Source organism: Scophthalmus maximus, chromosome 12 (genome assembly GCF_022379125.1).
Source record: "Scophthalmus maximus strain ysfricsl-2021 chromosome 12, ASM2237912v1, whole genome shotgun sequence".
Lineage (NCBI taxonomy): Eukaryota > Metazoa > Chordata > Actinopteri > Pleuronectiformes > Scophthalmidae > Scophthalmus > Scophthalmus maximus.
Window position 1 is genome coordinate 19,501,814 of NC_061526.1, and position 12,582 is coordinate 19,514,395.

General features: G+C 44.3%; 1 protein-coding gene across 3 annotated transcripts in view; it reads left to right on the plus strand.

Moving 5' to 3' along the window:
• Positions 1–1,740: 1,740 nt before the first annotated feature.
• LOC118289276 (voltage-dependent calcium channel subunit alpha-2/delta-1) overlaps positions 1,741–12,582 on the plus strand; it is a 72,886-nt gene continuing 62,044 nt past the window's right edge. For all 3 annotated transcript variants that reach the window (XM_035616173.2, XM_035616182.2, XM_035616190.2), the window contains exon 1: positions 1,741–2,073. In XM_035616173.2, coding sequence (XP_035472066.1) covers positions 1,994–2,073 — 80 coding nt within the window. In that variant the 5' untranslated portion in view covers positions 1,741–1,993. The remainder of the gene's footprint in view (positions 2,074–12,582) is intronic.

Sequence of the window (12,582 nt, forward strand, 5' to 3'; positions counted from 1 at the left end):
TGCTGTGTTTGTTGCTTTTGTAAAACAAAACTAATCCCTGTGAATAATCCTGTTTAAGAGAGTGTTGTGTTTGCTTGCCTGGCTAAAAAAAATACATAAGCAGCATGAGGGATTGGTGTTGGATTTTATTTGTACGTGGAAACACATGGTGCCTTGTTTTGTTTTGTCCAGAAAATGTCGTCAGAATTTAATTTTTTTTTAAAACAGTATTATTTGTAAACTCAATATTTCCTAGTTTATTCTTGTAAGAATATAAACCTTAATATCAATATACTGTCTGACTGACACGCTAACCTACACTGTAGCTCTGTAATTATCCCCCCCACCTCTGAGCCCTGCCAGTCAAAACGTCCTGGACGAGCAGCTTTTGTATGAGTTATAGTGAAACCTGAGTTAGGGGAACATGGAATGACGCTATTTGCACAGTAAATCTATTTGTGTGATTCACATGCTCGCAGGTGAGCAACACTTTGCCTTGTTTGCCTGCTGTGACCCTCCGTCGCAAACACTGAAGTCGTATGTATGCACACACCTATTGTATGTACACAGATACACAAACAAGTAGATGTACCACTTTGGGGTTTTATAATAACTGCAAATCTCTGAGGAAATTAGTCAGAGATTAGTTCTGCATCCGACAGGGGATGTTGAGAGTAACTCATTAGAAAGTACAATATATTCTTCTAGTATTTACCTTGCTGATTGTCCCAGCAAATCAAATGGCACTTCATATTGAGCTTGGCACAGGCCTTGGAGCAAAGAGAATTTATTATCACATTTATGCATAAGCGCATGCTCTGCACTGTTGCATGATAAGTGAGGGCGAATAATGATATACACGATAAAACAGAGAACCTTTAATAATTGGGGGACTGAGTTGTTTATTTCTCGTGGTGGTTCACTGAATCTGACGTGGACTGCAGTCACTCCTGAAAAACGCCTGCAGCTTCTCGTGGCCATGATGTAAAAGAAACCACGGCCTGATGTGACCTCGGAAGTCAGACCTGGTTTGTGGTGTGTTCTTGTTAGTAAAGGTAAAGAGGAGGAAGCACAAAGCGCCCCAACCAAAGTCAGCTTTGACAGGTTTCATTTGCAGAATGGAGCTCTGATGTGAAGGAGGCAAATGTTTGATTCAGACTAAGAAAATATAATCTGAGGATGCAGAGAAGTAGTTGACATTCAGTCAACAGCCGGTCACATATAGGCTGATTGAGAGTATACACAGCAGACTGGAAGGTGGCTGCGTGGTGTTGAGGTGTGTGTGCCACTGCTAGATAAGACCCCGACGGCGTGAGAACCGTGCGTAATGGCTGGTGTGTGTGGAGAGATGGCACCGGGAAACCCATTTGTGCGTCAGGAAAACAATCACAAAAAACGCACACTGTAAATAAAGTCCCAGTAACAGTAATCCACACTTAAAGTGTCCAAAATGTGTAGTCCACTTGTGTATTTCACAGAACCATTCGTCCAAACCTCTATGGGAATAAACGGTGCATCTCTGCGGATCACGTTCAGTAAATAATCGACGGTAAAAACTCAAAGTCAAACGAAGACATCGCGCCGACTTTAACACTCTTAACCACGTGTTAACACAGTAAAGAAGTCCACGACATTTCTTGCAGTGTGCGGTCCGCCGGCCAGGCTGAGGACCTGAATGCGCCCACCCCCTTTTCATTTTTTGACACGCGCCATAGATCTGCTCTAATAGCCCGTCGCAGTTTGACACACACACACACACACACACACACACACACACACACACACGCACTGAATACGCACGGCTGAACCACAAACAAGCACAGTCCTCAACTCCACCGGTGGGGGGGCAACACACCAGATGAGATTTGTTTCCAAACGCGCACCGATGGCGGTGTGAGGCGCTTGGCTGAGAAGTACGCACGGCGCGCTGGAATTGTGGGGATTTCTTGTTCTGTTTCTTTTTGGGCTTTGTTCCGTCCAATTCTCTCCGTCTGGATTCTGGTCGAGGGGAAATATGGATTACTCAGTCTGCCTACTTTTACTGCTGTCAACCGTGTCGTCGGTGTCCACCGGGCAGTTCCCAACAGCGCAGATGTGAGTACAGCTTCCGAGCAGCCTGTTGGCTTCGGAAAGTCTCGGATAGCAGATAGATTACAGCCTGCTGTCACTCGTTGTTTATTATCAGAGACAATATTTAACTTCACATTAGTCACTTCAAGATTATCGTTCAACATTTCATCCTCTGGTTTAACTTAAATTGCAATTGGTGAAATGTAACTGATGGAGGTTTGCAGCAAAAGCTGAATTCTTTTTTAAAATGTCTTATCCCAACTTAGTGATGATGATGATGATGATGATTGCATATTACTTTGGATTTATGTTCATTTTGTAACGCATGATATTTAAAGCCATGGACCATTTTTTGCCATGTGGCTTTTACTGTCACATGAATCATCCCTGGAAGATGGACTGAGGTCTAAATGTGGTTCAGAGGTTCTAACACTTTCCCTCAGCAGCCCAACCGCCCCCCCCCCCACACACACACACACACACACTGAAATTAAAGCTGGAGAGTCAGTTGAACTTCTGATCTGTTCTTGTAAAATCAAAGGGGAGTGAGCGTAAAGTAGTCCATCTCATTTAGCTGCTGACCTCGTGGGACAGTCTTGTTGTGGTCAGGAACTGTGTAACACTCCACTTTCCACATGAAAGTCACATACTATTTACAGGCCTGTAGTTCAGGTTTTTCCTCAGTCCCAGTGGTTTTGCCTCTGGTGAACTTGAAACTCCCTCCTGATGCAGCAGCATGGTAACTGTGGCTGATATGATACAGTGGCGATATGAATAGCCCTGCTGAGGTATCACTGCCTCAGTCCTTTTTTAAATTTGACCCCCAGCCTCTATATTTGCTGTGCAACATTAATAGATATATGTACGGCCACATGAATGTAGGTGTGTGTGTGAGAGTCTGTAGCTACCATGCTCCACCTCACACTTCCTCAACAGGTTTAATTCCGCATGCTTCTAACAGAGGAAAGGGACAACAGCGTTTGGTTTTGAATGCAGCTGGAGTACACCCCCCCCCCCCCCCCCCCCCCCCCCCCCCCCCAGACGTTGTGAGCCATGATGGCACTCAGCCTAATGGCGGAGTACAATGATGTCAGACTAGCAGAGTGGTCTGCCCACTCCCTATATTTCATGGGCACTAAGTGGATTGATCTGCGGGTTGTGTACATGATATTCACACAGACAGGGCGAGCAGCGGACCCACCTTCCCCGACAGTGGAATTGACAGTCCGGCAGGAAAAACAATCGTAAATCTCACGGCAAGATGGGGCAGCAGTTACTCGTTTGGATTAGGGAAAACGTGCTTTTGGAGAAAATATGTCGGCAGAATCCGGCTAGAAACGCATTTGCTGCTTTGCTACTTAAAAGTTCTGCAGAAGCAACAGGAACTGCTGTCGCTCTCACAGTGTCCGTAGACCTCGGCCACAGCCGGCCTTAGTTTTTGGTGCCCTCTTGGGGTCATGGTGATTTTGAGTGACGAGCTTCGTGCCGACTCCCAGAGGTGAACGAGAGAAATGGAGAAAGTCCGGGAGGGCAAGGATGGAGAGGCGTGTTTTCCTGGAGGGAACGTGGAAGAGCAAGGTCTTTGGTTGCTCAGTGTTTTGTGACTAAACACTGACATGTAGAACAAGTGTTTCTTTCTTCCCTTTCTCTCTTACTTCTCACCTCCCTGTGTCATGAAAGCGTGACTGTGTCACTGTGCTCCACCTCTAACCTCACACAGCGCAGCATCTGTCTCACATCTTCACGTCCCCTCCTCTTTCCCTACATCGCTCCCCCCTTTTCCGTCTCGTCCATTCCCCGTCCATCTCCCTCCCGTCCGGCGTCCCGTGTCTCTTTATCTCTCGGTCGTCTCTCTTCTTTCCCCCCCCCCCCCCCCCCCCCCGTTGCCTGAAGGCAGATGATTACCATCGTCATCGAATCTGAAATGCAAAGTCTGATGTCACAGTCTGTGCCCCCAGAGACGCCGGCGCCAGCAAACACACGGAGAGATCAGAGGAGAAGAAGAAGAAGAAAAAAAAGATAAGAGATGTAGAGAAACCGAGACAACAAGAATCCACGACTTGATCATATGCTTCTCTGTGCCTTTCGTCTTACTCACCAACAGACATATTTTTCTGACATATTTCATTCTCCATCCTCCCTTCTTCCAGTTTCTGTCACCCTCTGCTCCACATCTCCCACTCTCACTTGATGTTTTTTTTTTTAAAGCTAAATAGATTTCATGCTCGACCAGCCAAAGAGCCACGCTTCTTGCGTTCGCGCCGATCAGTGGACATAATGTGAGGCGGCACTTTATTCAAACGGGGAGCAACATGGGCAGCTGCAAGCAAGGAGAGTGTAAAGATAGTCGGTTGGTCAGTTTGTTAGGTACACATGGCCAAAACTAATGCAGGCCTGCAATAAATCCTCCCTTAATGTTCACTTAAAGAAAAAAAAAAAGTTTTTGATTCAACAGCGTGGTCATTTCGGATGCTGCAATTTGAGGCAGCAATGTTGCATCATACAAAGCATTATATCTGTTTTGTTTTTTTTATCCGACCCTCATTGATTTGAATGGGGAGGACAAAACATCGAAACATTTCAGCAGCACCACGGAGTCGATTCTGCTCTGCTGGTTGACTGACAGTTGGCCTCACAGTGTGTCAAGACTCTCAACCCTGCCATGGAATAGTATCAACGATGTAAAACCTGCTATAAAGGTCTTTCTTTTCAGATCTTTTTCAGCCAATCTTTGTGAAATTTCCTGGCTCGGGTTTAATTCCGTTGTAATTTAGTTTTCTGCCTCCCTTGGCTTTGCATGATGTATTTGTTTCTGTCAGTGTCAGGTCACTGACACCGACAGTCGTCTGTAATGAATATGGCTCAGTTCCCACTTGAAGCCACCCATATGCATCTTAGGTCACAACCATACTTCCTCCGGTCCCCACAGGCCCGAGCTCATTGCTGCTGAACTATTTAGTCATGAAATGAAAAGCACTGCGGCGATTAAGCCTCCTTCAAATACAGAGATGAAGAAGATAATCTTGACTTTAATCTGCTGTGCTGTGATCACGCAAACACTGTAGTCGTGATTTAAAAAGTTGGCCTGGAGCACAGAAAACTTGCCCATGCTTTTACAGCCACACTGTTCCTTACGTCATCGCGGTGTCAGAAGATTTGAACCTATAAAATTATGCATATATCCCTGGAAAAACACACTCGCTAGAGTAAAAATCGGTTTATGTCAGCGAGGAAAGCTCCAGGCTTTGTTTCTTGATTGAATCACGGAGCCTTCGATTCTTGTCTATTGCTTTGGAAGAGACAGAGACATTAACAATGTCTCATCTAACACTATCCGACGAATAAAAATGAAAGATTAACAAACAAGAAAAACACAAAAAAAACAAAGCAGTAGATAAATCAGATTTCTTTTTAACTTTTATTTCGCTGTCAAACCCGACTTGGGAGAATGACACTGATGATACAGGGGGTTTCGAAGAGGCTGAATCAAATGTAATGAGCACATGGACATGATCACTTCAGGCCTGTCTAGTGTTTCCTTGGCTGAGATTTGTGCCCCGAAGCGTCTTTGGGAGTTGATGCCAGCAGGTATATTTCAGGAGGTATGCTCTTACATACAGTAATGTAGCCGACAGGATATATGTCTCACACACACACACACACACACATGATGCACACAGAGTGTGTGTGCATGATCCTGGATAATGTTTGGACTCTGCTCTCACAAAAAAATCATTTTTTCACACCTTTCTGTCTTTTTCTCACTAATGTCCCCTCTCTCTCTCCCACTCAATCCACCCCGACTCACATTTCAACCATGTGGCTATATTTAGGCAAGCCTTTGGGGAAGGGGCGTTGAGTGTCCAGACTCAGATGTGGGTAGAGATACGGGACAGAGGGGGTGTGGAGTGACAACGGGGGGCTTCCCATAAGTCTCCCCCTGCTTCTCCGCTGAAATTTCGTGGACCCCTCGTGTGGCCTCTCGGTATTGCTCTAGTGTCTGGTTGACGACAAAACAACATTCCCCCACTGCCCTGTATGTGTGAAAAAAAAAAAAAGTGGGTAAAGAGTAAAGACGCAGCCCTGGTTGCCATTGTACTACTTCCCCTCAGTCCTTTGGCACATGGAAATTCCCAAGAATTTTCCATTGCAGCGTCTCCCGGGCAACCTTGGGAATAGCTAACAGCTGTTTGGACGAGAGCCCTGTCTGGTACAGGAAGCAGATGTGTGTACTATAAAATAGGGCATGGGAAGTGTAGTTTTAACGCTGTATTGTAAATCAAGCACGTGTTACTCCTTTCCAATGTCAAGATTTATTTATGTACAAGTCCCCATCACAAGTATGAAAGGACATTACAGAGAAAGAGCCCTAACGAATCAATAGTAAGAAAAGTGATACAGTACACGACACCATGAAACACAAGGAGGCTAAAAGGATCACAAGATACAAAAGAGGATGTAGTGTAGATTTAGGAGTAGAGAGTGTGAAGAAAGAAGTTGTGTGTGTGTGACAGTTGAAAATCAAACCCTGTGGCTCATCTCGCTGGTTTCCCCGCTATGTTTTTGTGACTCATCCCTTTTTCTTTTGAGTTGAAGACCACAGATTTTTCTGTGGGTTGAAAAGAGAAAGAGATAATGCCGCCGTTTGTGCAGCAAGCGACAGAAAATTTGTTTTTATTTCTTGCTAGAAGAAAAACCATCAAGCCAACAGGGGGGGAAAGCATTCATAAATATACAATTTTACTTCTACTGTCAAATCTCGGCTCTAATATGAAGCTGTGAAGGCCTGGGAACATGGGGATCCGGCTTCTTTCTGAAGCGAATCTCGATACAAATTGACATAAATGTAGCGTAAAAAGGACACTTTGTGGTTTTCATGGGGGATAATGTGAGATATTTCTTGAACATTTTCCTCCTTTCCCATTCTTTGCTGAGCAAATCTTCATAGCTTCAAATTTGGTTCATCTAGATTGGCATTTCCGAAAAAAACTTGTAAAAGAGCGTCCACTAGCTATTTTCTGATTTAGAAATGTCCGGTCTATCTAGAAATGTGTTCACAGGGTAACCACGAGCTCATCTGATGTGTAATATTTCGAGGGCGATGCAGAGGACAGTGGACCCGCGATGGCCTGCGATGGCTTCTCTTGAGGCCCGTTAATGGAGTTGTATTACTGTATGAGAGCTTGTCATGTCGGTGCTCAGACCACACTGGACAGCAGCTACTCAGTACAACACAGATATAGTCAGTGTGTAGGCGTCCAGATTGATGTTAATTGGACATTTTGGCCAGGGGGGGCTCTTGAATCGCTCTATTTATACACATTGTCCGAGACTATGTGTGTGTGTGGTGAGGCAGAAGGGTATAGGGTTGATGTATGGATGGGTAGAGGGTTTGCTCAGGAAGTGTGAAGGTGACAGCGATGTGGACGTTTAGTCATTTGAGCAGAGTTCAGAATGACATGTAGCAGGGAGAAATACCGCTGGAGGGGCGAGGATGAGCAAGAGGAGAAAAACACAGCGAATTTGTTCAATAGAATAAGACTTTTTTGGGGGGATTTTTCTACAACTCATTTGAAGTGAAGGCATTGAAAAGAGGATCATATGTAAACATATCACTGGAAGAAGAAAAACCTTAATCTGCAAATACAGACCCTATTTCTATGCAGATCAGTTTAGAGTTACCTAGGCATCTATACAATTTGCAACCTTAATCCATTGCTTTAATAGAACATGCTAGTGCACCAAAAACTGGACTCTTAGTTTCTTCAACTTTTTCAGTGAGGACATCTTAACCCCATATGCATTACAGTAGGCCCAATAGGTCGTATACCAAACAGTTGCATAGTTGTCTGTGCACACAGGAAGTATGATATTATTTTAGTTGGTGTTTTGGTACTTTATGCCTGGATCACACCAGCAGGTGTGATTGCACTGCAGCGAGTACAAACACTTGCAGGTGTCCCAACCATTCTAATCCCTCTGACGCAATGCGTCCAGACACCTGCGCGGCGAGGTGATACAACGGGAGCTGTTAGTCCTGTCAGGACGTATACGCCGTTTGACGTGGAGGGTGTGGACGAGACGGACTAGACGCTGGGGGGACGGCGAGTCAGGCCTGGCCCAGAGTGTGAGGTCAACTGTGGGCAAGGGTATAGGAAGAGAGGCAGACCCCCGGCTGTCTGCGGCAGTCTCACGTTGCCAGTGGAAACACTGTGAAGCAGTGCTCGGGTATCCAAATGGCCTGGTGTGACGTGAGGTTCTCCGTAGTCACCCCTTTCAAAAGTTTGTTTTTGTTTGCTTTTTTTAAAAATCCATGTCCCAGGTTCAAGTTGAATCTTTTTCCTTCTATCTTCTTCTTTCTTTTTTGCCTAACTTAAGTGACTAGAATTACTAAATATTTTGGTCACATTTAGGTCATATTTAGTATATTATGGTCGTTAATTGAGAAATCTATTTATCCACAGATGGAAATTTTTAATATTTTCTTATTGTCTCTTATGAATTACATCACGATGAAATCAATCCCAGTGGAACAAGCATTCTGTTATCCACACCTGCTCTTTCTGTGCACGATTGCCCACCATCACCACCCCACCGTTTGATAATAGTCTCATACAATGTCTAGTCAGCTTTTTCCACAGGTGTAATACACCTCAACGTTGATAGAAGGCACGAGAAATGCTGTTGTCAAGGCTTCACTTAAACACGGCTCTTCAGATCTCGGCAGGGGGCCGTGGTAAAATGCCCTGACTGACTTGCTAAGAGGAAAATGGTAGAAGAGAGGCAGAAACATCAATAACAAGATAATGAGGCTGCAAGACATTTACAAAGCCTGCGATTATGGTGTTATTGACCTCGGTAAAGGAGACGATATCATCATTTGTCTCCTTTGTGCTGCGGGGTGATGCATGTGAAAGGAGGGAGGGCGGAGGAGGACGACGGAAGGGAAATCTTACATTGATAACAATGACATTTTAATAAGTTAACTTGGATGGAAATAAGGAAGCAATAGGGAGGGATTAAGACTATTAATTATGTGGAGTTTGTAAATTGAAAATGCAATCTGTCAATATACTGGAAACGTGAGGAACCATTTCAGATTTTCGGTTTTAACAAACAGTTGAGTTGCAGTGGTGGAAGGAAAGAAAAAAAATTGAGGGAAAGATTTGACAAAGTCTGAAAGAAGGTGATAAAAGGACTGAGAAGATGTCGGACATACTGTCGGGCCAGAAAGTGACTGTTTGTCTTCTACAGTGCTCCGACTATGAAGCACGGCGTCTGATGAGCAGCCAGCCTGTCTGAGCTCTTATTAAAGATTCCCCCTGTGGCTCAATTACATCCATGCTGCCATTCTCAAAGAGCCCTATTTTTTGTGCATCTCCTCCTGGTTCCTCCCCATAACGGTGTCAGCCCTGTCTCTCTCAAAGAACACATTAGAAGCCCAAATTACTATTATCAGAGGACTTAAGGTTTCAAGCGGTCTCCCAGTGCTGGAGACCACGACTTCACAACATGATGAGACAAGGGCGCATGCTGCCAGATGCTTCCTCTGTGACAGTTTTGATGGTATTAGGGGATCAAACGTGGACCCACAGACTGGGTTCTGGGAATAAAAACACGAGGATGTTTACAAGACGGGAAGGTGCTGGACTGGAAACTGTGTGATTGGATATTGAGCCCAGGATTCTTGCGGCTGCTCACACACACCGGCACGTTGGGCCTTGGAGCCGGCGTCGACTTTTTTGTGTGATTCAGTCGCAGTGATGGAGCGTCCTGACATCTCTGGATCTATATTTTTGCGCTTTGGCTCGGCTCAGGGTGGTTACATGGTGTGAGTTTTATCCCTTCCACCAAAGGGAAACAGAAAATAAACATACTAGTTATAAAGCCTTGAAAATAATACGGATGAAGGCTGCTAAAAGACGAAGTAAGGTGATTGCGGTACTTCTTTCTCTTCCCCTGTCGATCGAGGATGTGTCCCTCTCTCTCTCTGTGTGAAATTACACTGTTAAATACCATGAGTTTCAGTTGAGATGAGAAGACGTGAAGCAGCCACTGCCTGCAAAGCAGACGTGAAAATATATTTCATGATAAACCGTTCCAATATTTTGACAGCCCAAAGCATCGAGTCTACAGGGTATTTATTTAAAGTTTCACTGCTGCGTTCCTTCTTAGTAAGAACATAGAAATGATTTTGATATGAATGTACGCAGAGGACTCGGCAACGCAAGCCTGAAGGTTCTCAAGCTTCCTTTCGGGAACTCCATCTGGGAATTGTCTTTTGAAGTCTGATTACAAACTCGTCTAAACCTCTGATGGAGGTGGGTGACAGGAGTAGAGAGAAAGACGTGGAAACAAAGCATTTGTCAAGGACAGTTTGAGGTCAGACTATATCTCAATGACAAGTTTGTCAAACTACACGTGTGTTCAGTGTGACATGTACTAATTAAATCTGATGACCTGCTGACATTGGAACTATGAAGTGGAAATGTGCAACTGGGTAAAGAAATAAATCAGGAGTTGTGAACACAGCAGTTTAGTCAGATTGAGATAATATGTCTCCAAACACTTTTGGTTTATTTTTAAGGGACTTTTTTTCATCTCAGTTGCCTTCAGTGTATAATTTCCCGTTTTACTTTGAAGCTCTTACCTTGTGCGTCTCTCAGGTGTTTCACTTCCTGTCTTTGGTTGCCGCTCTTGTGTACCTTCCCCAATGTATTTCACCTGAGTTCAATGATCCCTGCCTCCCTCACGTATTTAGTCTCTGTGCTCACGTTCCTTCTTGTCAGTTCGTCTGTTGATGTCTCTTGTTCTCCTCCATGGTTTGTTTCTCCTGATTTGTCTCTCTGAGTTTCAGTTTGCTCCTTCATCGTCCTGCTTGTTTTTCCCCTTCTTGAATTATTGGATTTTTCTTTGTTATTTTTTTTAGTTTGGCTGCCTGCCACCATCCTGCCTTCAGAGACTGTATGCGTGACTTTTTGTTAAATTGAATCCACCTATCTTCGCTTCCTGCCTTTTCTGTGTGCATTTGGGTCCAGCCTTTAACAAACAAGATTATCTAAACCACTTTTAAATGAGAACGTTCTAACTGTTGTTGGTAATCGCCATGCAGGAAATGCACAATGCAGTCCATAAACTGCGATGGATGATGATTACAGCAGACGTCTCTGGCAACTGACAAAAAACAATCTGACCACGAGCTGCTCTCAAGCTTTCCATATCACACAATCATCCTCAGCTGATGGAGTTTGACAAATTGTCATTGAATTGTAGATTTAACTCTTTTTGGACTTCTCATCAACATTGCCTCAGGAGTTGAGATTGAAACCATATCCTTGACCTTGAAAACCCTATACGACGTAAACAGTCTCACAGTCGGAACCAGCTACTAATAGGCCAGTGGTGAGATTGCTTTTTGTTTCTCAAAGATTGTATAATCATGTACTGTTTAAAAAGGGAACTAAATCTCATGGTTTATGGCTCTTGCATCATCTGACTTCTTGTGAATGCTGGCCAGAACAACAAGAAATAAGATCCAAGTTGTTATACAGTGGAATTATCCTTTGAATAATTTAGATAAAAAATGGGAATTGCAACCGCTCTGACTGTCAAAATCTTCAGTTGCTGATGCTACACACATGGAGGAATGGCTCACACCCACTTCATTAGAGTAAAAGCTTCTTCAAAAGAGCTGCACCTGTCCTGGTGACCTTTGGCACTGGCCAACCCCCTGCTGGCCTCTGAAAGACCTGGTGCTCTGGTTACATACAGGCGTTCACACACACACACACACACACACACACACACACACACACACACACACACACACACACACACACCACGTGACAGCTGCTTCTACAGAGGCAGCTTCTCTTCCAGTCATTAGAGTGATGGGAGAGGCAGTCTACCCATCAGCCACAGTACTCGAGGCCACGGGTGTCGAGCACAAATTAAGACACATGCCCACTAGTTTAGCTGAGGAACGGGATAAATTAGCAGTGAGAAATTTCCCATGTGTGTCTGCTGACCTGTAGATGGCATGTCTTCTTGTTTGTTGGTGTGGTTCTATACCTGAATTGTGGTCTTACGCAAAGGTGAAGACCTTTCACGTCTGGTAAAGTCTAGTGAATTTGGTCCAGACTCCATAGCCCCCACGAGACATAACACAACTGTTTTTACACTGAGTGTTATCCTCTGTGACAAGTGAACTGAACTCGATGTGTAAAAATGTGTGCAGTGTCGCTTTAATTCAGTTGTCACTGTAGCTCAACATTAAATTCCAACGCAGTTGTCTCATACAATATCTTACTGATCTAATCATCAGTTGTTGAGATGCAGCAGAATCACAAAAGCACTGGACCCTTGTTCGGTGTTTTTCATATTATATAACTGAGCAAACAATCAGCCCAAGATGTTGCACAGACTATCCGTCATCTCCGTGTCTGCAACAGAGCAAGTGGATGACTGAGTGGCCACAAGTGCCCAAAAAGTACTTCAAAAGAAAAAAAGGACCTTCAACAATTGCCTGTAAGA